Source organism: Sciurus vulgaris (assembly GCF_902686455.1).
Source record: "Sciurus vulgaris genome assembly, chromosome: 11".
In the NCBI taxonomy this organism is placed as follows: domain Eukaryota; kingdom Metazoa; phylum Chordata; class Mammalia; order Rodentia; family Sciuridae; genus Sciurus; species Sciurus vulgaris.
In genome coordinates this window covers 68475516-68500254 of record NC_136472.1, presented here as the reverse complement: position 1 = coordinate 68500254, position 24739 = coordinate 68475516, and the positions used below count along the sequence as shown (strand labels likewise).

At 36.8% G+C, this 24739-nt stretch overlaps 1 protein-coding gene and 2 pseudogenes across 3 annotated transcripts; 1 reads left to right on the top strand and 2 right to left on the bottom strand.

The window, feature by feature from the left end:
• Window positions 1–5573: 5573 nt before the first annotated feature.
• On the top strand, window positions 5574–6509 carry LOC306640527 (olfactory receptor 52E1-like; the record flags this gene model as incomplete). The annotated part of the gene is made up of 1 exon (XM_079104812.1): window positions 5574–6509. One exon carries the CDS (start codon window positions 5574–5576, stop codon window positions 6507–6509), a length of 936 nt encoding a protein of 311 aa, XP_078960938.1.
• Window positions 6510–11714: 5205 nt separating this feature from the next.
• LOC306640539 (B-cell CLL/lymphoma 7 protein family member A-like) lies at window positions 11715–12340 on the bottom strand (annotated as a pseudogene). The gene has a single exon. The product of its transcript is annotated as a B-cell CLL/lymphoma 7 protein family member A-like (transcript).
• Window positions 12341–17894: 5554 nt separating this feature from the next.
• On the bottom strand, window positions 17895–18524 carry LOC306639868 (olfactory receptor 52P1-like; annotated as a pseudogene). The gene has a single exon. The product of its transcript is annotated as an olfactory receptor 52P1-like (transcript).
• Between the last annotated feature and the right edge of the window lie 6215 nt (window positions 18525–24739).

Sequence of the window (24739 nt, the reverse complement as noted above, 5' to 3'; positions counted from 1 at the left end):
TTCTATTTTTGCCTATTGGATATACCCCTAAATATAAGCACATTAAAGTCAATAAAACATTTGAAGGAATAAATTATTGCTTTTAAGATTAACCATAAGTGAGAAATGGAAAATGGAATGGGACAGGAAAATAAGGGGAGCAACTGAAAAAAATGAAGGATAAAGAAAAAAAAACAGGTGGTTTAAGAACATAACAAATGCAATGTTTTAGTTGATTGAAATAGCTAAAACTAGAACAGAGTTGCTCTTCCCAAGAATGCTTACTTTTGAATATACAAGTATGCTTTGTTTTTAAATAATAGTCAGAGATTATAAAAGAACACGGAGCATCAGTTACTGTACTCCAACACAGAGTGAATTAATGAAGGGCTCATGTAGATTCACAAGGTAATCATGGAATTTCCATTTCTTTTTAAGTTTTTCATTTTATTCTAAAGCCTCATACTACTGATAATACATTTCTATAAGTTCTGTCTTTTAAAACTACATCACTGAGGTATAATTGATGCACTACCAAAAGTTATACATATGTAATGTACATAGTTTGATGAATTTGGAGGTAAGCATACATCTGAAACCACAACTTGTGTCTTAAACTGTCCCTTACTGTTCAACGTTTCTGTTAACGTTTTTTTTTTTTTTTGTGGTTTTTTTTTTTTTTTTTTTTTTTTCCCATAATCAGGAAATCATTACCTAGAAAATGTCAGGGATGTTTCCACGTGGGTCTTTTTAAAGGAGTTTTATGTCATCATTTCTTAGGTTTTTTTAATCTAATTTGAGTTAACATTTGTTTATGATATATGATAAGGGTGCAATATTATTCTTTTGCATCTGGATATTCACTTTATCAAAGAGATTATTTTTACTTTACTGTGTATCCTTGGAACTCTTAACAAAGATCAGTTGATCATATGTGGATGAATTTATTTCTGAACTCTCTGTTCTGTTCCATTGGATTGTGTCTATTTTTGTGCCTGTATCATACTGTTCTGGTTACTATAGATTATACAAATATGTTTACATCTAGAAGTGTGAGGTCTCTAACTTTATTCTTGCTGAATCTTTCTTTGGCTTTTGACTTGTGATTCCTTATGAAGGATTTTTTTTATTTCTATCAAAAATAGCATCTGTATTTTTATAGGGTTCACATCAAATCTTCAGTTGGTTTTAGTTAATATGGAAAATTTAAGAATATGAAGCCTTCTAATCCATTAACATGGAAGGTGTCTCTATTTATGTCCCCTTTGACTTTTTTTGACAGTGTTTTATACTGAAAAGTATAAAAGTGTTTCACTTTATTGAAGTTCTTTCTGAGAAGACACCTTCTCTACATCTATCAAGAGGATGACTTTTATCCTTCATTCTGCTTTTAAAAATTTTAGAACTGTTGAAACAACCTTGTATCCCAGAAATAAAGTCTACTTGGTCATGGTATGTGAATCTTATATGCTGCCAAATTAGGTTTGCTAATATTTTGTTGAGGATTTTGCATCCGTGTTCATCAGAAACATTGACTTGGAATTTTCTTGAAGTGTCCTTTATATGGTGTTCTTGGTTTCCTTTGTAAATTTGGGATCCTTCTTAGCAGTGGTTATCATAACTTCATAGAAGCAAGAATGAGAAGACATGTAAATACACTCAGGCATTATCAGTCGACTTTTTAAAGAATAACTATTGAAAACCTGATAATGTGTTTGTTTCTTCTGCTACCATACTTTTAAAATTATATTTTTAAAAAAGAAAAGAAAACAAGTAATTGAATTGACTCAAATAACCTTCATGATCTACCCTGATTGCTAGACACTGTGAGGATCTACTTAGGTATTATCCTGCTCAGAGACAGCCCCTATGAAATGTGTGATAATGGAGTTCTGAGGGTTCCTAATTTTATTGCATCATAGAGACTTTGATTCTATGGAATGTGTTTTCCTGTACCACACCAACATAGTACAGCTTCCCTTTACATTTGCTGCTCTTTCTGCCTGGGATACTTCTCCCCATCCTCCCCCAGATTCTACATGACTTGCTTCCTCACTTCTTTCAAATCTTTGCTTAAAAGGCATATTCTTAGTGTCAGTTTTCTGATGTTCTTAGAATTGCCAACCCTTACCATGACCATCCCCATCCTACTCTGCATTTTGTGTTTCCATATAATTCATATTATCATCTCTATACTAACCTTATTTCTTCTGTCTGTTGCTCTTCTCTTACTAGAGAAAAAGTATTTCATCAGTTCTGTTTAATCCTAAATAGTGCCTGAAACAGTGCCAAATGCAAAGTTGATTCATATTTGTTGAATCATTAGAGAATGAACCATGAAAATTAACTTTCTGAGAGTCTAAATCAGTCCCTGTCACTCAAGGGCAAGTCTTCTAGAAGGGAAACCTAAAAATTTAGCTCTATAGAACTTTCCTGCCCTTCTCTACTTCTGTCTCTGTATCAGTTGAGTAGGATAATAAACTCATAATACAAAAGAAATTGAACATAATTGACAAATTTCCTCTTATATTGGCTTCAACATTGAGATTAAGAGAATAATGAAATTTGTACGTGGTTTTATAAACAGTCAGTGGGAAAAAGATGACAACATGACTAGTTTCAGTCTTCTGCATTTTTGTTTCTGGTTTCCATCACTGACAGAAACTCTCTAGAGGAAAGGCATGACAGATCCCAGTGTATGTAAAATTGTACGGATTTCTAATTTTGGGATAAGGCTAAATATCGAGTCATGATAATGGTCATAGCGTGCTTCCTTACTTTGTAATACCATAATTATGTGAAATATGAGTTAATGTGGTAGTTGTACACTATTAAAAAGATAAACTCAGCTGCAACACAGTCATTAACCAACATATTAAGGGGCTTGGAATGGTCCCACACTGCTTAAGGCGGTCAGGATAAAGACCCAAAAACAAAACTCAGGGTCCCTGTTGGAAAAAAAAAAAATGTTTAAGGAGTTTATCATCATCATCATCATCATCATCAGCAGCAGCAGCAGCCCCTGGAATTAAGATAATCCTAAATTTGAGAGTTCAGTGCTGGAATCAGAACATGGATTATCTATTTCTGCTATCTCTTAACTTCATTGAAAGAGTTAATTCTGATCAGAGCTTTGTTATCTCCAGAGTCCCCTAGGATGTTCCTAAGGTCTCACTCTGGAGGTTATGACCACAATATGAAGCACCACCCTCCTATGCAAATGGAGTTCAGAAGAATGTTAAGGGAAATATGATCACTCCTCCAGGTATCACTGCTGATGAGTAACATTTTAGTATGGATTCTTACTTATGGCTAACTGAGCACAAAGAAAAGAGCAGTAGGTGATGTACTAGTGGGAAGAAATGAAAGCTTTCTGATCAAGTAAAAATTGTGAGAGAACTGATGGTAGGAACATGTTGGTATAATCTTTTGTACACTTGAGCAATTGTGGCTTTCATTCTTTCTGTGTAGTCTCTACATGAAGTTCATGTATCATTTGACATTTTTGCTAATTTTTCTGTGGACTGTAGTTATTCACTGACCTGGATCCTGTCTATTTACTGATCTACGAAGGTTCTTTCTCTTCATATTTTCTAATTATTTCTCATTGGTATGTCTTCTTCAATCCCTTGTAATGTAACTTAAAGTTATGATAATGGCCCCAGCCCAAGCCTGTTTGACAGGAAGGAAGAACCATATTTGACTTATCTGAGACCATTCAAAATTATCCTTCATCTTTTGCAACCATGTAAAACACAACCAAATCTGCTACTTTCCCCCAGGTAGTTCTAATCATTTTGCAATGGTGTAGTCTCTAAGCGTATAACTCGATTTATGTGCAAATCTCTAAAGTTAAGGAAAATCAGTTGCCTTTAACTCTATTAATGTAGTTATATATAGATAAAGAGAGGATAGAGATTTAATATCTACTACTCCTGCTGGGGATTTCCAGACAAGCTGTGTTGAAACTAAGCTCACTATAGCGTTTTCTTTTTCTTTTTTCTTTCTTTCTTTCTTTTTCTTTTTTCTGTTTTTTTTTTTTTTGACGATCCACCTTGTGGGCATAAGGAAAACAATTTTCCCTAATTTCCTGAAAAGGAATCACACAGCAATGAGCTGCAGAACATGAACTCAATCTCCATGTCTATTTCTTAATATTCTATCATAATCATACACAAAACTGTCAAGCTAGCTGGAACAAAGTTAAGAGAAAAAGTCTGGTTATAGATGAAGATCTACTACATCTCTTACCCAAGTCCCTTAGTTTACTCCTTGTATATAGTGAACCCTGCTCAAATTAGGGATAGTTTTCTAAGCAGTTATTTTTTCTTTCTTGGAAAACCTCTTCCAGTCTCTCAATTTAGTAATTCGTTTGCTGTTGTCTCCTTCTAATAGCTGTGATCAAATTCTTCTTTGTAAGACTTTTTAGGAAATTTTTTCAAGATCTGAGGTGCAGTGAATCTTTGTAAGGCACATGTGTGCACATACATGCACACACATGCTGAGAAATGTGTGTAAGAGAGCTCTTGAGTAGTGTTTAGCTTCATTAAGGGATATATCCTAAGAACAACTTGGTATAGTAGGAAAATAGTATAATTAGTGTCAAGGGGTGATGTATATAAACTACCTTACTTACCTGACAACTTTGTAATGTCTTATAAACTTGAACATTACTGCTTTTGTGTGTACTTGTGTGTAAATCCGTTTCTTTCTTGACAGTGTCAACCAGAAGATACCTAAAAGCAGCAAAGCCTATCATTAGGTCAGAAATGAAGAGTGTGTATGTGTTTTCTATTGCAAGCAGACCGCAATAAGAGTATTGTTCTGATACATAGTTTACCATGGCTTCAGTAGTAGAATCTCAAGGCAAAGTATATTGGAGAGATCAAAAGACAACTATAGGATGAGAAATAGTTTCTGAAGCTTAAATACTAGGATATCTACGCATATTCAAAATAGTTTTAGGATATTCTAGTTTGCTGCATTGCTGTTTTCTTCAAATTATATTTGCACAGCACAGAAATAGGGCCTGTGTACAATCATAATGACTTTTATCATGTCTATCTCAATTCCTACTTATTTGTTCATAAAGTATATAGTCATAAACCAAATAATTCTTCTATGAAATAGTATAAAAATTCCAGGATCTGTTTTTGTGTATTTAAAGTGGGAAGGGAATAATTTTATCTTAAAAATATTTTCTTAATTTAAATTCTGACTTGTGTAACTGATAACTACCACTAATACTAACTTTAAATCACTAACACTCTAGGTTTCATGAGGAAAGGAACCCTTCTCTTGTTCATCATTTGCAATCAGTCTTTGCATAGAATTCAGCAAGTAAATGCTGGATAACCAGTTCGTTGAACTGAAATGTTGAATTAAAGCGAGTGGTTGTGAGGAAGCATACCACATTTTACCATTAAACTCTATGTATTTTCAAGTCTTTTATGTTGCAGATACACGGGTAAATACGACTGAGGTTTCCTTTTCTCTTTTTTCTTTTTTTGGGTGTGCACAAAAAGGATGAGACTCACTCAGTGAATGAAAAGAATTTGGCCTTAGATGTATTTTAATATAGACAGCTCCAAAAAATGGCTTCACTTAATACCACCCTATTTCATCCACACTCTTTCCTCCTTCTGGGGATACCCGGACTGGAAAATATGCATCCCTGGATTGGTTTTCCTTTCTTTACCGTGTTCCTGACAGCTGTATTTGGGAATATAAGCATCCTTTATATGATTCGGACTGAACACAGTCTCCATCAGCCCATGTTCTACTTTCTGGCCATTTTGTCGTCTATTGACCTGGGCTTGTCCACATCCACCATCCCCAAGATGCTTGGTATCTTCTGGTTCAACCTGAGAGAAATCACATTTGAGGGCTGCCTCATCCAGATGTTCTTCATCCACCTATACACTGGTATGGAGTCAGCTGTGCTGGTGGCCATGGCCTACGACCGCTATGTGGCCATCTGTAACCCTCTTCGCTACACGTTAGTGCTGACTACCAAGGTGGTGGTCACCATTGCTTGGGTAATCCTCCTGAGACCCTTATCCTTCGCCGTTCCTTTTGTTCTACTCATCCTGCGGTTACCATTTTGTGGACACCATGTCATCCCACACACTTATTGTGAGCACATGGGCATTGCACGCCTGGCTTGTGCCAGCATCAAGGTCAACATCATCTATGGCTTATGTGCCATTTCTATCCTGGTGTGTGACATCATAGCTATTGTCATTTCCTATGTCCAGATTCTTCAGGCTGTATTTCGACTCTCTTCTCAGGATGCCCGGCTCAAAGCACTGAGCACTTGTGGCTCTCATGTGTGTGTCATGTTGACTTTCTACACTCCTGCATTTTTTTCATTCATGACCCATAGATTTGGCCGGAACATACCACGCTACATCCACATCCTTCTAGCCAATTTCTACGTAGTCATTCCACCTGCACTCAATCCTGTAATTTATGGAGTCAGAACTAAACAGATTAGAGACCAGGTGCTGAAAATGTTTGCCAAGAAATAAAGCAACTCTGGTGTTTTAAAGAATAATTTAAGAAAGGAGTAGTGAACTGGGCATGATGGCACATACTTGTAAATGCCAGGGACTAAGGAGGCTGAGGCCGGAAGATTGACAAGTTCAAGGCCAGTTTAGGAAACTTAGCAACACCCTTTCTATAAAAGAAAAGAAGAGAAAAGAAAAGAGAAAAAGACTGGGGATGGAGTTCGGTGGCAGAATGTCCCTGGGTTCAATTGCCAATACCACAAGGAAAAAAAATGGATAGGGGAAGGGAAGAAAAAGGAAACAGAAATGTAATTCGTGATGTTCAAAATGGAAGACAAACATTAGGAAGGTACACCAATCTATCTTAGGGAAGGATTATCAGTAGCAATTGTTTGACTGTTAGGTCTCCTTCCTAAACCCCAAAATAAATTTGCAATCCAAAGTCTCATGCAAATGTAAAGTATTTATATGTTTCCATTGTTTATAAATTATTCTGATTTCTACTGTGGAAGAAAACCAACACTGTCCTGCTTTCATTGTGACTGAGCACATTGCAGTTACAAAGAGCTGAAATCAAAACCAAGCAAACTCCACATAATGAGCAAACAAACAAAACAAAACAAAACAAAAATAAAGACTTTCATATTTTAACTTAAAAAAAAAAAGATCTGTTTGATTAGTGTTGGTATAAAATAACAAATACCAAATTATTTTCCACAGGCCTGGATTCAGTATCAAAAAGAATGGTTTCTTGACTTTGCTATGTTAATGTCAGATGGTAAGAAATTGATACTTTGAATATGATAATTATGTGAGAAACTTGGCAATTTTATTAAATTTGTTGTCTTTTTATTTTTAAACATGCATTGTTTACTTGTTGGCTATGTTTATAGAGTCAAACTTATTGATATCTCTTTTCTTCCAGTTTTGTCTATTATCTTTTTTTTAAATGCTATGTTTAGAGGAATTTCATTCTTATGGAATGTTTAAAGTCCCTGTGATGTTCCAGGTCTAACCACCTAAGTGGGTTTTTGTTTATTTCTATTAATGGAACTCTAATTCCATACATTATCCCTCAGTGTTATCTAGTCCATGTGACATTGTTGACATTATGTGAGTAAAGTGTTCAAGAGAAAATTTGTGAAATCTTAGAAAAGTCTAAGTTTCTAGCAATACTTTTATTGTAGAACCTCTGAGTTTTTTAATCACAAATAATCATTTAAAACTTTAAGGGGAGATTGGCTAGAATATTCTTCACAGAATATCCCATGATACGCATATTCTATAGAATGTACTTTAAAGGAAAAAAAATCCTATTATAATAGAGAATATAATGTCACAAATTCTTAGAAGGAATTTGTAATTTTGAATCCCAAATTTGAATTTTTTTGGAAATAGATCCATTAGTTAATGCTCTGTTGCTTTTCCTGGACTCCTTGTGTGAGACTGAACTCATCCCTTATCTTTCTATTTATTTTACTTAGAACATAACCTCAACATTTTATTGTCTCATTGTATTTTGAGTGAGTTTAAAAGTGTTTACTCTCTTTCAAATATTGGATATTTATATAAAGTAGTCTTTGAAAGCTGGTTGAATTCCCCAGTATAGCCTTTTGGGCTTGGAGTTTTCTGTCAGATTGTTAACTACATATCAATTTATTTAATGAATAAACAACTATTTTGATTCATCCATTTTTTCTTATTGCTATAAAATTCTGTAGTGATTGCAGCACAGGCTACAAAGGGCCTTTTTCAGTGTCTACCCAGCTGTCAGTTTGAAGTCTTCCCTTTGCTCGCGAATCATAGATCCACCCAGTTCTCAAGTTCTTGAGGCTCCCTGGGAAAACTGCTGCCTGCTTGTATGGTGGTGGGAGCTGGAGGATATTCTGTTATCTGTTATGGTGGTTGAACTTCAGTCTTAGGCTGGTGCTGTTTCTGGGTCCTGGGTCCTGGCTTCCCAGTGATTGTGCCCCTTCCCGATCTGTAGGAGACTGGATAATGCTGCCATATGCCATGGTTATAGGGTTTGTTTCTACTCCTTTCTCTTTGCAGCAAGGGTCTTCACATGTACTCTGCCCTAGTAACTTAAGACTCTTGCTCCCCTGGGCAGAGAAGGAAGAAGCAACTAGGTGGGTGTAGTTCCCACCATATATAGGCAACTATTCCCCTCTACTATGTCAGACCCATGATGAAGACTTTCTCAGGGGTCTAGACCTGTTCCCAGTTTATCTGATGATTACCTGGTGGAGTTCTAAGGAGAAAAACCTGAGGGGTTTTCCTAGGTTCAAATATAGTCTTTATCATTTTTTTTTTAACTTATGATTTGAATTATTTTTATTTTGTGAAATGGAACCATTGTACATTGTACAAACCATATCTACTGATGGAATAAATAAGTGAAAAATTATACAGCTGTCCAACACACCAAAAACAGAAAATCTTTTAAGAGGGGAAAATATAGTTTAATGGCAAAAATAAGTTCTTTATACCTCTAACCAGGTCCTCAGCCATAATGAACATTCTAAACCATGACACCATTTGATGATGGGAGGTCACCATCCCACATGAATGCGTCATCAGCCTTACAAGTTATGGGTTTAAGTGCCAGCACTTTGCGGAATGTGTAGCTGCAGCTTCCCCACCTTCAAGTTATAGGGGGAGAATCAAGTTTGCCCTGGGAGCCCTTTAGGCCACGGGGCCTGATGTATGCGGAAGGTATTGGCTTAGGATTCCCTGCCCGGGCTCTACAGGCTGAAAGGTCTTAGATTCTGTGGTGGGGACGAGGGTGAGGGGTGCAATGTGGGTGGGGAGCAGCGGTTCTGAGGAACGGAGTGTGTTGGGGAAGGAAGCACATTGGATTTCTGCAGTCCAACCATTCTGAGTGGAAGGTCTTCCCAGCCAGCTTGGAGTGCAGGGTTACTGCGCTTTGCCTGGCATGGCCTTGTTGGGCCCAGTTGGTCCCAATGCTGGCCCATTCCTATACCTTCAGGCACTTCAGAGAAAAGCTAATGACAGCCTCAGTACCGTGGACGTCTTCATCCTTCACCGGGCCAGCTCCCCTCGGCTGTCCAGAGAGGCCACATGAGCAGAGGAGGCCCTGGCTGCCTTCCTGTCCCCATGGATGCTGTGTTGGAGTCTCCTTTAGCTGTCTGGGTTGTAACCTCACGTTTTCCAAAACAGAAATAAATATCCAAATTCATCTTTTATCAAAATGGCATTTTGCTGCAAAGGAAAACGTTACCCTAACTGTACAGGATCTGGAAGCAAAAGCTGCCTTGAGATATGTTGAGAAGTGGAGCCTCAAGTCACTTTCATGCCAAGGCGCAGAACACAGTTCTCAGTAGAACTGACTGCCTGAGGGGAACAATTGGTTAAGTACAGGAGTTTTTTTTTTTTTTTTTAAGACAGAACTTTTCAGCCTTGCTAACTTCAACATTAATATTTTCCGTTTCTTTTTTTTTCTTCCCTTATTTCAGAAGACATTTTGCATGAGGTATTTGAAATTCAGGAACATTTTGATTCTTCTTGAAGTGCAGGAAATAGATAGGATCCCTTAAAAAAAAAGGAGCTTCACTCTCAGAAACTCTTAGAGAATGGAACCTGGCAGACACTTCCCATGGTGGGTGGTTGGAAGAAAGAGCCACATGTCAAGTGGTACCTGAATATGCACCAATTAGCCAAAACAAAAACAAAAACAAGCATCCCCAACAAAAGCCACAGTCCCTCTCCCACCCCCCAGAAACACACAACTCAAAGGGAATTAGAACTCCCATGCAATAAAGAAAGCTTAGGCAAAGTGTTAAGGTCTGAGGAGGCCAGGTTAACTAAGAGCAAATCAGGACACAAAACTCAATAGCTGGGCGGTTCATCCAGGAGGCATCTCCACTTAGAGAGGACTGTCCCAGCATAGTCCGGGAGTAGGGAAGGGAAAATTCAGTCGCTCCTTTCTGGAGGCTGTGCAAATCTTCCAGTTCCTTGGTGCCTTGTTTCTGATCTTTAAGGCCTAACCATCAAGGCTGGATCCCTGGCAGGGGCTGACCACATGTCCTGGGAATGAGATTCAGTCCAACTGTTGGCTCTGAGCATCAGAACATTTTGCAGAAGTGAGTGGGTTTCCTTGCATTGCAATCTTGCCTCTGGGGCCTGGGGTAGGCCCAAGGTTTGGGGAAAGGGATGGAAGGAGGTTTCAGAGGACACCAAGTTTCTGCGGATTTTGAAATTCAAGCAACTCTTTGTGAAAAAGTTCAGTACTGGCTATTCCTGCTGCCTTCTCCCACCTCCTGGCCCTGCTGTTGTCTTAAAAAGACAAACATGCAGTCAGCCAGATAAGCCACTTTGTCTTCAGAGGTCCAGGAGAAAGCAGTGATGGAGGTGGTCAAGACGTGGAACTGCCAGAAAAATCTAAGGGCTTTTCATGTCCATCTGGGCTTCTGGGAGATTGGAAACACCTAGACCAAGACCCCGAGGAGGTGAGGACCCTGGCCCGGACCGGAGGATGCCAGTCCTTGAGGACTGGGCCCTGGCACCTGTGACTCCATGGTTCCTGGAAGCTGGTGTCAAGGTCACCCAGGGCTCAGGGTGTACCCAAATCCCCCCTCCAGAAACTGGGCCAGCTGTGTCTACTGTCCCACAGCTCCTGCCTGCCTACTCCACAGCAGTCCTGGGCAGGGAGGAGAGGGGCAAGGAAGGTGGCCGCCACTGCCTCAGCAGGAAGGAGAGGGCACTTTGTAAAGGGAGATGCAAAACAACCAGAGGAAACATGCCAGAGGTCACCTCAAGAGCACAAGGCACAAAAAAAAAAAAAAAAAAAAAAAAAGAAAGCGGAAGGAATTGGTAGAGCAGTGAAAAGTCCTTGACAAAAAGCGAATTCTGATGAGTACTACCCTCAAAGAGCTTATATTGTTAAATAGAGAAGTGGGCGGCGGGGAGAAGGGGTGAAACAGCAGAAACACAAATGTAATCTTGTAATCTTCCAAGAGGGTATGGACACTCTTGGAGCGGTCTACAGGCCAGCTGCTTCTAGGTTTCATGTTTCGCTTCACAGCAGAGTTCTTCAGTGTCTGAGAAGTTTCGCCGTTCTGGGTTTTCTTGGATTTGCACTTGGTAAACTTGAAACCTCAGTAGTCCTGTTCGCACCCAGGAGGAGTCGCTGGGGCAGCACTTTTCTAGAAAAAGCCTGCTGATGCGCCTGCTGTGGAACACCGACTGGAGGTTTGAGCTCCAAGCCTACATCTCTTTGGGGTTCTGTTGAGAGGCCTCCACCTTCATCTCTTTAGAGGGTGGCACTCCTTCCAGATCTTTATGAGAGATTGTGGACATCTCTGCGGCCAGCCCCGACTCTGGAGATGGTTGCCGTTCTACTTTCTCTGAGCTGTTCATCGAGTTTTCCATGGAAGACGGTGAGTTCTGCTCATCAGAAGCGTCTTCAGCCTCGCGGGGCTCCTCCGGGTCTGCCCGCGCCAGGTCCACTTTGGCGCTGTGCTGTCGCTGGCATGGTTGAGTCGGGCTCTGGCGCAGGGCGGGAGTTGCTGCTGTTCTCCTGTTTGATGGGGGAGGCGTCTGCCATGGAGCTGGGATTGCTGTTATCGTGGTGCATGTCCATCATCTTGGGGAGAAGCTGTTCTCCACAGTGGTGACCTCGGAGCCACACTTCTCTTTGCCTTTCTTCTTAGTCTTGTTTTTGTCGTCAACCTTTGGCCCCGTCACAGGAACCCACTTGTACATTTGTAGGGACGGTCACCAACGGATGCCCACTTCTCCTATTTGTGCACTTTCTCAATAACCGACATGACCCTTTTGATATCATCTTTGGCCCGGTTCCTGATTTCTGCTCCAACCGACCTGCCCAACATGGTTCTGGTGGGGAGAGAGGCGGGGGAGCGCCCGCCGGGTCCTGCTCACGCTCTGCGGTGGCCACAAGCTCTGCGGTGGCCACAGGCCCACCGGCTCACTCACACACAGCTACCGCCTTCATCTTAACGACCTCTTTGACTATCTGTTCCAGTTTCCTTATTTGTAAAATGATAGTATTAATCTACAAATCTTGTCTAGTTTGTGTAAGGAATCGATGGGTTAAGATACATAAAGAATGGAGGAGAGACTGTGTAATCATTAGATGTTATTATTCCAATGTCATGTCCTTAATCTAAAAATGAATATTTATATACTCAATCAATTTTTTATGTGGCGCTGAGAACCAAACCCAGAGCCTTGTGGGTTAGGCAACACTCTACCACTGAGCTATAACCCCAGCACTACTTGAATCAATTTTTTCAAACTACTGGAGCAAAATATTTTTCTTTCCTTTTTTTTTTTTTTTTTTTTTTTTTTTGCTACCAAGGATTGAACACAGGCACTTAAACACTGAGCCACATCTCCAGCTCTTAAAAAAAAAAAAAAAAATTGTTTTTGAGACAGAGTCTCACTAAGTTGCTTAGGAGGTCACTAAGTTGCCTAGGCTGACTCTGAATTTATAATCTTCCTGCCTCAGCTTCCCAAGATGCTGGGATTACAGACCTGTACTGCCATGCCCAGATTTTCTTTGCTCTCGATTTTAGGTATCATAAAGTTAATCTTTTCTCCATAACTCTATTCACTATATGCTACTGGAAAAGTGTGATGAACTTGAAAATTTGCTAAGAATAAACTGAGTAACCTTGGAATTTATGCTAAAAATTAATGTCATCATTCTATAGTGATACATACTCATGTTTATAGCAGCACAATTCACTATGTCAAATCATGGAAATGAGTCAAGATGTTAGTCAATGGATAAATGGATAAAGAAAATGTGATATATGTATACACAATGGAGTTTTATTTAACTATAAAGAGGAATAAAATTGTTATTTGCAAGAAAGTGGAGAGAACTTGAGAACCTTTTGTAGTTATGTTATAGATATGTGTTGCACCCTGAAAGCTCATGTGTGAGACAATGCAGGAATGTTCTGAGGTGAAATGATTAGGTTATGAGAGTTGTAACCTTATTGGTGACTTAATCTGCTCATATGAATTGACTGGGTGGTGACTGTAGGCTTGCAGGGTGTGGCTGCTGGAGGTGGGCCACTGTCTGCGTGCCTTTGGGGTTTACATTTTGTCCTTCCTGAATGGAACGCTCTTTCTGCTTCCTGCTGTCATATCCTGAGTTGCTTTCCTCTGCTGTCCCCTTCTGCCATAATGTTCTGCCTCACCCTGGGCTGATTAGCTATGGAGTCAGCTATCTATGGACTGAGACCTCTGAAATTATGAGCCAAAATCAAGTTTTCCTCCTTTACATTGTTCTCATCAGGTCTTTTGGTCATAGTAACTGTAAAGCCGACTAAAACAAAGATAAGAGAAATAAGCCAAGTTCAGAAACTCCAGGGTTTGTTTTCTGCCATATGTGGATGCTAAAGAAGAAAAAGGAAAAGAAAGTTAGGGTGGGGGCTCTAATGAAAATTGAAGGTAATTGGTATAGTAGAGAAAGGGGACCAGGGGGAGAAAAGAGGAGAAGGAAAGGAGAAGTACTGGGGAATGAATGATATTGGCCAAATTATATTGTTAGAGTTTGTGCATGTATGACTATATAACAATGAATTCCATTATTTGTAAGTATAATCTCCCATAAAAAATGGGAAAAAAGAATAAACTGAGTGAGTTGAATTAAGAAGCTCTCCCCTCTACTTCTCAGTAAGTTTTCTTTCTGTAGAAGTCCTGTGTTTCTCCATGCTCCTCCATGCAATGAATTTTCCCTGATTCAATTAGGAATACATGCCTAACTCTAGGGTTTAATGAGATGTTTACTGTCAAAACCAACCCAAAACCTCCACAATAGTCTTCATCAATATGAAAGATACTATTTGGAAAGCACACCTCTCTGCTTCTATTTTTTCTCCATCTTTTCAGGAATCACAATGGAAAGAAAAGATCTATTTATTGAGTGTACCACAGAAACCCTTTCTTGATTACAAACCTTGCCTTAGGCATCTCAGTCTCCCCAGTGACTTCTGGTCAATAAACTTTTGTGAACTACATCTTAAACTAAGCATGGTTATAAGTATGGAAGGAGCAGTTTCAGCAAATGAGTTTGTGGAAAGCTGTTTCTAAAAACCGTATTTGATGAGATTTGGCTATACAAGAAATAATTGTGAAATTATAGAAAAATTGTGACTTCTCAGCAGAAAGACTTCAAATCTTTATTCTTGACTTACTAGTCAGTTACATATATGAGTATGCTGAAGTATTTGTCTTTACGTATCTATGATGATTAAATATAAAAATGTTGTTAGTCAAGACAGGGATGCCCTCTTTCACCACTTCTATTCAACATCATCCTTGAAACACTTGCCAGAGCAATTAGACAGACCAAAGAAATTGAAAGGGTAAAAATAGGAAAAGAAGAACTAAAGCCGTCACTATTTATTGATGACATGATCCTATATTTAGAAGATCCAAAAAACTCCATTAGAAAACTTCAGAACTAATAAATGAAGTCAGCAAAGTAGCAGGATATAAAATCAATAGGCATAAATATAATGCATTTATATTCATAAGTGATGAATCCTCTGAAAGAGAAATTAGGAAAACCACTCCATTCACAATGCCTCAAAAAAAAAAAAAAAAAAAAAAAAAAAAAACTTGGGAATTAATCCACAAAAGAGGTGAAAGACCTCTACAATGAAAACTACAGAACATTAAAGAAAGAAATTGAAGAAAACCTTCGAAGATGGAAAGAAGTCCCATGTTCTTGGATAGGCAGAATGAACATTGTCAAAATGGCCATTTTACCAAGAGAGCTATACAGATTCAATGCAATTCCAATTAAAATCCCAATGGTATTCCTCATAGAAATAGAGAAAGCAATCGTGAACTTCATCTGGAAGAACAAGAGACCTTGAATAGCCAAAACAATTCTGAGTAGAAAAAGTGAAACAGGAGGTATCACAATAATAGACATTAAACTATACTGCAGAGCAATAGTAACAAAAACAGCATGGTATTGGCACCAAAATAGGCAGACCAATGGTACAGAATAGAAGACACAGAGACAAAACCACACAAATACAGTCACCTCATACTAGACAAAGGAGCCAAAAACATACAATGGAGAAAAGATAGCCTGTTCAACAAATGGTGCTGGCAAAAATGAAAATCTATATGTAGTAAAATGAAATTAAACCTCTATCTCTCACCCTGCACAAAACTCAACTCAAAATGGATCAAGGACATAGGAATTAGACCAGAGATTCTGTACCTAATAGAAGGCAAAGTAGGCCTGAATCTTCATCATGTTGGCTTAGGATCAGACTTCCTCAACAAGACTCCCAAAGCACAAGAAATCAAAGCAAGAATCAATAAATGGGATGAACTCAAACTAAAAAGCTTTTTCTCAGCAAAGGATACAGTCAAGAACATGAAGAGAGAACCTACAGAGTGGGAGAAAATCTTTTCCACACACATCTCAGGTAGAGCACTTATCTCCAAAATTTATAAAGAACTTACAAAACTTCACACCAGAAATACAAAGAACCCAATCAATAAATGGCCTAGGAACTGGGCAGACACTTTACAGAAGAAGACATACAGGCAATTAATAAATATATGAAAAAGTGTTCAACAGCTCAGTAATTAGAGAAATGGAAATTAAAACAACTCTAAGATTTCATCTTACTCCAATCAGAATGGCTATTATCAAGAACACAAACCATAATAGATGTTGGCATTGATGTGGGGAAAAAGGCACACTTTTACATTGCTAGTGGAGTTGCAAAGTGGTGCAGCCACTCTGGAATGCAGTGTGGAGAATCCTCAGAAAACTTGGAATGGACCCACCTTTTGACCCAGTTATCCCACTCCTTGGTTTATGATCAAAGGACTAAAATCAGCATCTACAGTAATGCAGCCACATCAATGTCTATAGCAGCTCAATTCACAATAGCTAGAATGTGGAACCAACCTAGATGCCCTTCAACAGATGAATGGATAAAGAAACTGTGGTATATATACATAATGGAATATTATTCAGCCATAAAGAAGAATAATGTTATAGCATTTGCAAATAAATGGATGGAATTGGACAATATCATGCTAAGTGAAATAAGCCAATCCCAAAAATCCAAAGGTTGAATGTTTTCCCTGATAAGTAGAGAATGACATATAGTGGGGTGTTGGGGAGGGGAGGAAGAGAAGAATGGGGAAACTTTAGATTATGTAGAAGGAAATTAGAGGGAGGGGGTATAAAAAATGGTGGAATGAGACAGACATTATTACCCTATGTACATGTATGATTACACAAATGGTATGAATTTACATTGTGTACAACCATAGAAACGAAATGATGCACCCCATTTGTGTACAATGAATCAAAATGCAGTCTGTAAAAAATTAAAAAAAATTAAAAAAGAGAAAAAATAAATATATCCAAATATAAAAAAAATGTTGTTAGTAATTATGCGTATAAAACACACAGTAGAGAACCTGGAATCCAGCAAGTGGGTTAATAAATGTTGATTCTCCTCACATTTTTGGATTGAGGGGTGAAGTATTTGGCTAAAACATTTTTCTAGTGATTTACTAATTTCTCCATGCCTCCATTTACACATCTGCAGTTAAATTTTTTATGCAAAAATACAATTCTATTGAATATTTCCAATTACAGAAAAACACATCATCTTAATAGTCTCAAAAGAAAAGATTTTAGAGAACACAGGATTTTTTTTATCTTTGGAAATATTAGCACATTATCTCTTGACATGTGAAACATACATAGCACAAATATAACTAGTCTTCATTTCATATATGAGAAATAATTGATGACAAAGTAAGAGCTCTCAAAAGAATGGTAAGCAACAATAATATAGGAATAAACAGAAATGTAAACATAATATCCTAGTAAGAACTAAGAGGGTTTTCATAAAGGCTCACACATATACTTCCCATGACTCAGGAGGCTTGAACATCAGGCCGGACAGCAGAGTGAGACTCTATCTCAAAAAAAAAAAAAAAAAAACAAATCAAAGAAGGACAGAAAATGATAGTTTATAATGACTATTTTTGCATGGAATCCTGCTTTTCTACAAATCTAATCCCTAAATGAATTCAGACTTACGTTTCCTATACTGATATTATACATGTATTTCTGTTAATTGGTAGTCTCATATACACAGCATGTTAGTTATAGTGATAAAATTCCAATAATTAGTATTGGGCGGAATAATGATTTCTCATTTTAGAGTAAGCTCACAACTTATTTGGAAAATACTGCTAGTATGCTTTCATAATCAACACTTACATCTGTGATAACACATACTGTCTTTAGATAGATGACATCACACAGAAATTTCTTCACCATCTGATCTTGAAAAGATCACATATTTTAAGACAGATAACAGAGTGTTTTACTCAGATATTGATCAAAAGTGAAAACACTTAATTATAGTGTGATGAACTGAACAATTCAAGGAACCTGACTCGTATCCTCCTGGTCCTAACTATAAATAATGGAGTTCACCATGGGTGGGACACAAAGATAGATGTTAGCCATAAATATGTGTACATAAGGAGTCAAGTGGTGTCCAAACCTGTGGGTGAGAAAGGAGAAGAAGGCTGGGGTATAGGACACTAAGATGACACAGGCATGGGAGACACAGGTACCCAAGGTCTTGAGACTGGCATCCTTGGATGGCAGGTGAAGACAGTGTGGAGTATGAGCACATAAGAACAAATGATCAGTATGAAGTCCACTCCTCCAGTAAGGAAGGCAACAATGAGGCTGTAGGCTCTGCGGATCCGTGTCTCAGCACAGGCAATCTTGATGAGGGCCATGAACTCACAGTAGGTGTGGGAAATTATGTTGGTTCTGCAGTAGGGAAGCCAACGTAGCAGAAAGGGATGAAGACTGAGAAGTGTTGTGCCCCGGAGTACAATAGCTAGACCTATTTCCCCAATTACACTGAGTGTCAGGATAGCTGAGTGTCTTAGTGGATAGCAAATGGCTACATAACGATCAAAAGCCATGAAAGTTGTTGGATGGACATCAGTCTTATTGTATGCTGACATCCAAGGATGTGATCAGATATTCCAGTTTGCTCTTTATGGATGTTTCCTCTAAACTGACAAAATAATAATTTACAAATTTTACAGATGGTCAAAAAAATCAAAATGCAAAAAACTATGGGTCATTGAGTAATTACCATACCTGTAAATTTTTAGATAGAAAAGTTTTCATTGTCTACAGAGTTAGATGTTATTACCACTTAAATATAGATAAAAATGGTGTGTGTGTGTGTGTGTGTGTGTGTGTGTTTGTGTTTATATACTGAGAACTTCAAGAAGTATTCAATTCTTCTGACTAAGATATACTGAATACTGGGAATCTTCTGAAGCATGCATGGAATAGTTTTAATATTTTTTACCAGTATATTGACATTGATATATGAATTTTTAATTTCTAATATGAATGATGTATGGATACTAAATGTGCAAAAATAAGTATAAAAATTCAAAGTTAAATGTGTCAAAATCCTATCATGGGGCTAACAATCACGAATTAAAGAATGTTTAAGAGTTTGTAGGAGGAAGAAATAGGGCAGTTATAAGTGTGAGACAGAAGGAAAGTTTTGACTAGAAAAATATTTTTTTTTTTTTTTAGGATGTAGCATTAGTAGTTTACACAAATGCCAAGCAATCTCGTGTGGCTTTGAGATAGTGCTGAAAAAGCAGCACACAGCGGATGTGTCGTTTATGGAATGATCACAAGGACATTTACTCACAACTGCATGAAACTCATTAAGATGAAAACAGGAGAAGGCTGACACAGTTTGTTAGGAAATGAACAAATCATTGCACTTCCATGACCCTCCTCAGGCCACACAGTTGCATGTTACTCTTCACCTTAGCAGAATATTATTAAAACAATTTGATTACAACCTGATGTCTGAGGTTTCATCATTTACTTTCATTTATGTAGTTAGTCAAAAAAACTTGATCTTGAGTAAATTCATTCTCCATGCTTCTATTCTACCTAAGCTTCAGTTTATGATTTCCCCTTTCCTCTTCATACTTCTGTATTTTGTGACCTTACCAGTAGCTCCATACTGCAATTTACTTATTGCACTTATTCCTTTTATTAGAACAGCATTTAAAAATCATACAGGTTCCTCAGTAGACTCTTCTAACTTTTCTTTTTTAGAATTATGATTAGCATGTTGCAGAAACTCTTTCTTTATTATTATAGATATTTATAGTTATGGAGTACCGGTAATAATGAAAAACAACCCTTAAGCCAGTCTTCAAAAAGTCCCAAGTTTCTGCTTGCTCTCACTATTTGAACTTCAAACTCTGTAGGAATAGTGATTATCTTTTGCCTGTGGAAAGAGCTGCATATTGTGTTAAGGGAGCTTTGGAAAGTCTGGAAATGTCATTTCTGACCCAAAAGTATATATTGGACAGAACAAGAATATAGGAGAAACCAGATTATTGGAAAGTTTTTTAATAATACAATATCTATAATCAAATAATAATTTAATTATTTGAATTACTAATAGTAGTGATTCTTCATAAAAGTAATAGTTGAATTTAAAAATTTGTGACATTTAGATTATGCTATACTCAATATTCTGAAAGTAAGTCATGTTTCTATGAACTGATATCCAAGGTATTCAAATAAAATGTATATTGATTTGATATTTTCCACTATTATTTGGAATATATATATATAAAACATATATGTATGGATATAATGTGAATTCACTGAAATTGAAATGTTTTTAGACACAGAAAGGAACCTAAGTGAATTTGCACCAAACTTAGGAGTAGGCTAAAACATGTGATGAATAAAGTGGAGCATAGACAGAATAATTTACATTTGTCACTGTTTTGTGTGTGTGTGTGTGTGTGTGTGTGTGTGTGTGTAAGAATTTAACCTTTATTTTATTTATTTGTTTTTTGTGTTGCTGAGAATTGAACCCAGGGCCTCCCCATGCTAAGCAAGCACTTGACCCTTGAACTACTATCCCAGCACAACTTTGGTGTGTTTTTTGTAACAGCCACAATGTATTTAACATATTTATGGTCACCTGTAGTGTTTAAGATAATAAAATAAAAAATGCAGAGTTGAAATAGCATTAATTGCATAAAAATACAAACCAGGGACATTAATTTGATGTGGTTTCCCGTGTCTTGTATTACTGATTCTTCTAATCATTGAAATACATTTCTCCACATCTGTGTGCATTGGATGATAACAATGATGTTGTGTCATTCTTCAATGTGTTTTTCTTTTTCCAGAGATAAAAATCATTTATGAGCTTTTGACTAGAAGGAAGTCTCCATTCACATATCAACTGCTCTAAGATTATTTTTCTAAATACTTGAAAAATCATTGACAACTTCCTTGGTTGTCACTTGGTATGTGCACTTGACTCATAATCATACATTTTCATATTGTATTCTATATTTCATCAAGTCTTTTTTTATTATATTTCAGATTCTTACTGGATTGAAATTGTATTTTTCCATATATTTACTTTTCATTCTATTGAATAAATGCAGAATAGAAGGGGAAAGGTGAAGGAGTAATTTATTTTTCTGAAAAGTAATTTCAGCATAATTTTAAGATAAGCAATCTTAAATAATTATAAATTTATCAGTGTTAATATATTATAGTCTGTAAAAATTCTCAAACCCTGTGCAATACTAACAATCTCCTGATTGTGATATTGAGTTTTCGAGACATATACAGGGATAAGTTTCAAGCAATATTAAATCTAGTTAGCCTTTATTTGTCTTCTGACTACATGATGAGGAAATTGGAAGGGAATGGAAGAGAAAGAAACATATGCATGCTTTTGGAGAAGAATAAATGAATGGTCTATAATGACTCTTGGGGAAATCCTGTGCCCCATATCCATCTCTTCACAAAAATAAAATAATATAATCTGACATGAATTGAGCATCTAATAGATGTTGTTATTATGTAATATATTAGTTGTACTATTGACTTTTTCCCATTTTGTCCTCAAGGGAGTTCTGGGGTAGGTGATCCTACTATGACATAGATAAGAAAAGTAGTTAAGACTGACCAGTTGGTTTCCCAGAGCTATTCTACTGTCAATTAGTGAACCTGACATTTGAACTCCAGCAATTATGGAGTTTTAATGCTTCCATTAAATCCTCAACTATATGTACCCCATAAGGTTTTATAAACGTAAAATGGCATGGTGCATTTCTGACTACTTTGAGTAGGATGGAACTGTTGAAAATGCATAGATTTCTAAGATTTTCTCAGCATATTCCCTTAAGCACTTCCTTCTTCCACTGATGAACTGAATTATACAGTAAAACCCACATACATGTGTATTTTTAAGAAAGTTGCAGCCCAGTCTCAAGATATAAAAGTAGAGATGGCATTGATGCACAATAGATGGAACCTTTTCAGGATGCCCCCAAATCAGTAGCATTTATTCTCCCTAGAAATCTTATGTTCATCAGGTTTTCAGTGCCTGGTTCTTCTCAGTAGAGCCCTGGAACCTACTGACTATTGTCCAACTAGTTCAGGATGTGGTGAGAGTTGCTGTTATCTTTCTAGGGTTCTGTGTGGATCAAAAAGAGCACCCACCTGACTTGAGCACATCTTCTATTCTCCCTTTCTGAATGAACTCAGTCATAGACAGTTTCTAGGTGCTTAAGCTTCCATGAGCAGGGAGGTGGATGGCTTCCCCACTGTGTCAGGGTAAGAAACCATTGGGAGTTTTAGATTTGAATTCTGAATGCAGCTTCTATATATTTCTTTTTTTAAAATTAATTTTTAATTTTTACAGACCACATTTTGATTCATTGTACACAAGTTGGACATATCTTTTCATTTCTATAGTTGTGCACTAGTCAACATCTATTAAATGGAGAATCCAGAAAGGGGGAGGGAGTGAGTCTTCACTGTCTGTCTAGGAAGTCTTCATCTCAGCAGGATTGCAGAAACTCAGGATTATTGGTTACTAAAAATATACATGTTGGTATACAAAAAGAATATTATGACTCAAAGTTTTGTTTAAAATGTCTTTTTATCTTTAATAGAAAAGTATAAAATATACTAATATAATTTATTTCATCTGGATATCAGGATTAATTTTATTACATAGTTTTCTATTTGTGTAATTTTGAATACTTACATCACATTAGCTTTCAAAATTTTTATATCATAATCCAAAGCATGTGTTGTGATATTTACCATATTCCTTTTGTAAATAATCGGAATAAATCTCACATAAAATAATCTAATTATATTAAACAAAATGATGAGAACTAAATTGCATCTAAACACTAATGTGGAAAATTTGACACCAATTTTGTTAATTGTAAAACTTGGGATTTTATCATTTTATATCAATTCTTTATATTGTTCATGTATATCTTAAGTATGCATTTAATAGAAATTACATATATATAATTTGAGACTCAACTGAAAATATGTCTAGTCCTTAAAATGTATTTGAAACCCTAAGTCAACTTTGATGGTCAAAGTCATTTTCAACATGCAAATATCTGTCAAAATTTTCAATTCCTGACATGGATGGTTCAAGTTGAGGTTGACCAAGATAAGGATCTGAGATCTAGTTTCTGTTCATAATGTAAATGAATGTCCTTTATGCTATCTATTATGATAACATGTCCTCTCTCTTTTCCATTTTTTTTATAAATGCTAATCTTTAAAGCAGCCTCCAAGTATAGTGCTGAAGTTCTATGCATTGTTCCCAAGTGCCAGAAATTTCTCATTTGCCTTAAAAAAAATCTTTGAGAAAATAATTTTATTAGATAATCTTCATCCTGAAATGGGTTACAGTTCTTTAGATTATAACTTCAAAGGTAATGAATCCAAAATATTATCCCAGAAAGGAGGGGATCATTGTAACTGAGACCTATCAGTTTTAAAGTATCACCTTTCATGTGTGATAAAGATGTAAGAAAGTTCTGTTACATAAAATTTGCTGGAGACCCTTGGTTTGGACTGAGGCACTGCACTAGGTATGAGTATTCCTGAACAAAATAGCAAGGAGTCACTTGTGCTTAGTGTAATTAAATGAGATGCTAATAGGAAATCTCTAAGCAGATCAGTTTCTCCTACAAATAGGACATTCATCAACCAGTAAGAAAGGGACCAGTTGACCTGACCATGCAGCATAAAGAAGTCCCTTTCTTTGGACCCTTACAAGGAAAGTAAACTGATCTTAACCAACTCACTTTTTTCTCATACTCTGTGTTCTTGTTCCTGCTCAATCTACTCTACAAACCCAACTGTTCTGTCTGCTCAGCAGAGTTCTCTCTGTTTTGAGATGGAATGATGTCCCATTATTTGATCACTAATAAAAGTTAATTAGATCTTTAAACTCAATTTGTTGAAAATTTCTTAATTGATGAAGAAAAGGGCACATTTGTGTATCTTTAGATAACAACCACTAAAAACTGGTATAGAGAACAGTCTTCTTATGAGGCTGGAAGACCTTTACATTCAATTTAACCAGAGTTAAAGTCATTTACATTCAATTTAACCAGAGTTGAGATATGACCAATTCTTCTTGGCTGGTGCATCTCATTGCAGGTTTTAAGAGGTAATAACACACACAAAAAAATAAAAACCTTCCAACAGAGGCTGGTTATACATGTCAGGACACTGCAGAAGAATTTTTAAAATACCTGCTATGCTTTGCACAGACAAAGAATTATGTGGAAGAGCAGGATTTCAATGCTGAGAAGAGTGGTGGCAGATCATAGCAGGATGTTAGCATAAATACTTATATAATACAAGTGGTCCCTTGAGCACCAGCACTAAATCAGATTGTGTGGTTTGTTTGTAAGAACTATAGATTAAATAAGATGTTCCCAATAAAACATACCCATAACACAAAGTTATACTTTGATCACTTGAGAAAATTCTATAATCTGAGGCTATATGAACCTAACACTGTAATGAATAGTTTCATATTTGCTAATTAGGAATTCAAGTGATTTTATACAGCTTAACTACTGAGAGCAATGAGAACTGACTTTGATATTGTAAATATACAAATAGGTATATGTCGATGGCAAGAATTGTTCACTCTTTTAATTTGAAAGAAAAGGTCTACATATTTATAGTGTACAACATGATGTGTTGGCCTATGTATATATTTTAGAATGAAGACTTCAAGCTATTTAATACATAAATCACATTTTTAATTTTTGGAAGTTGAGAAACTTTTAATCAGTTCCCTTACCTATATTCTAGTATACAATATATT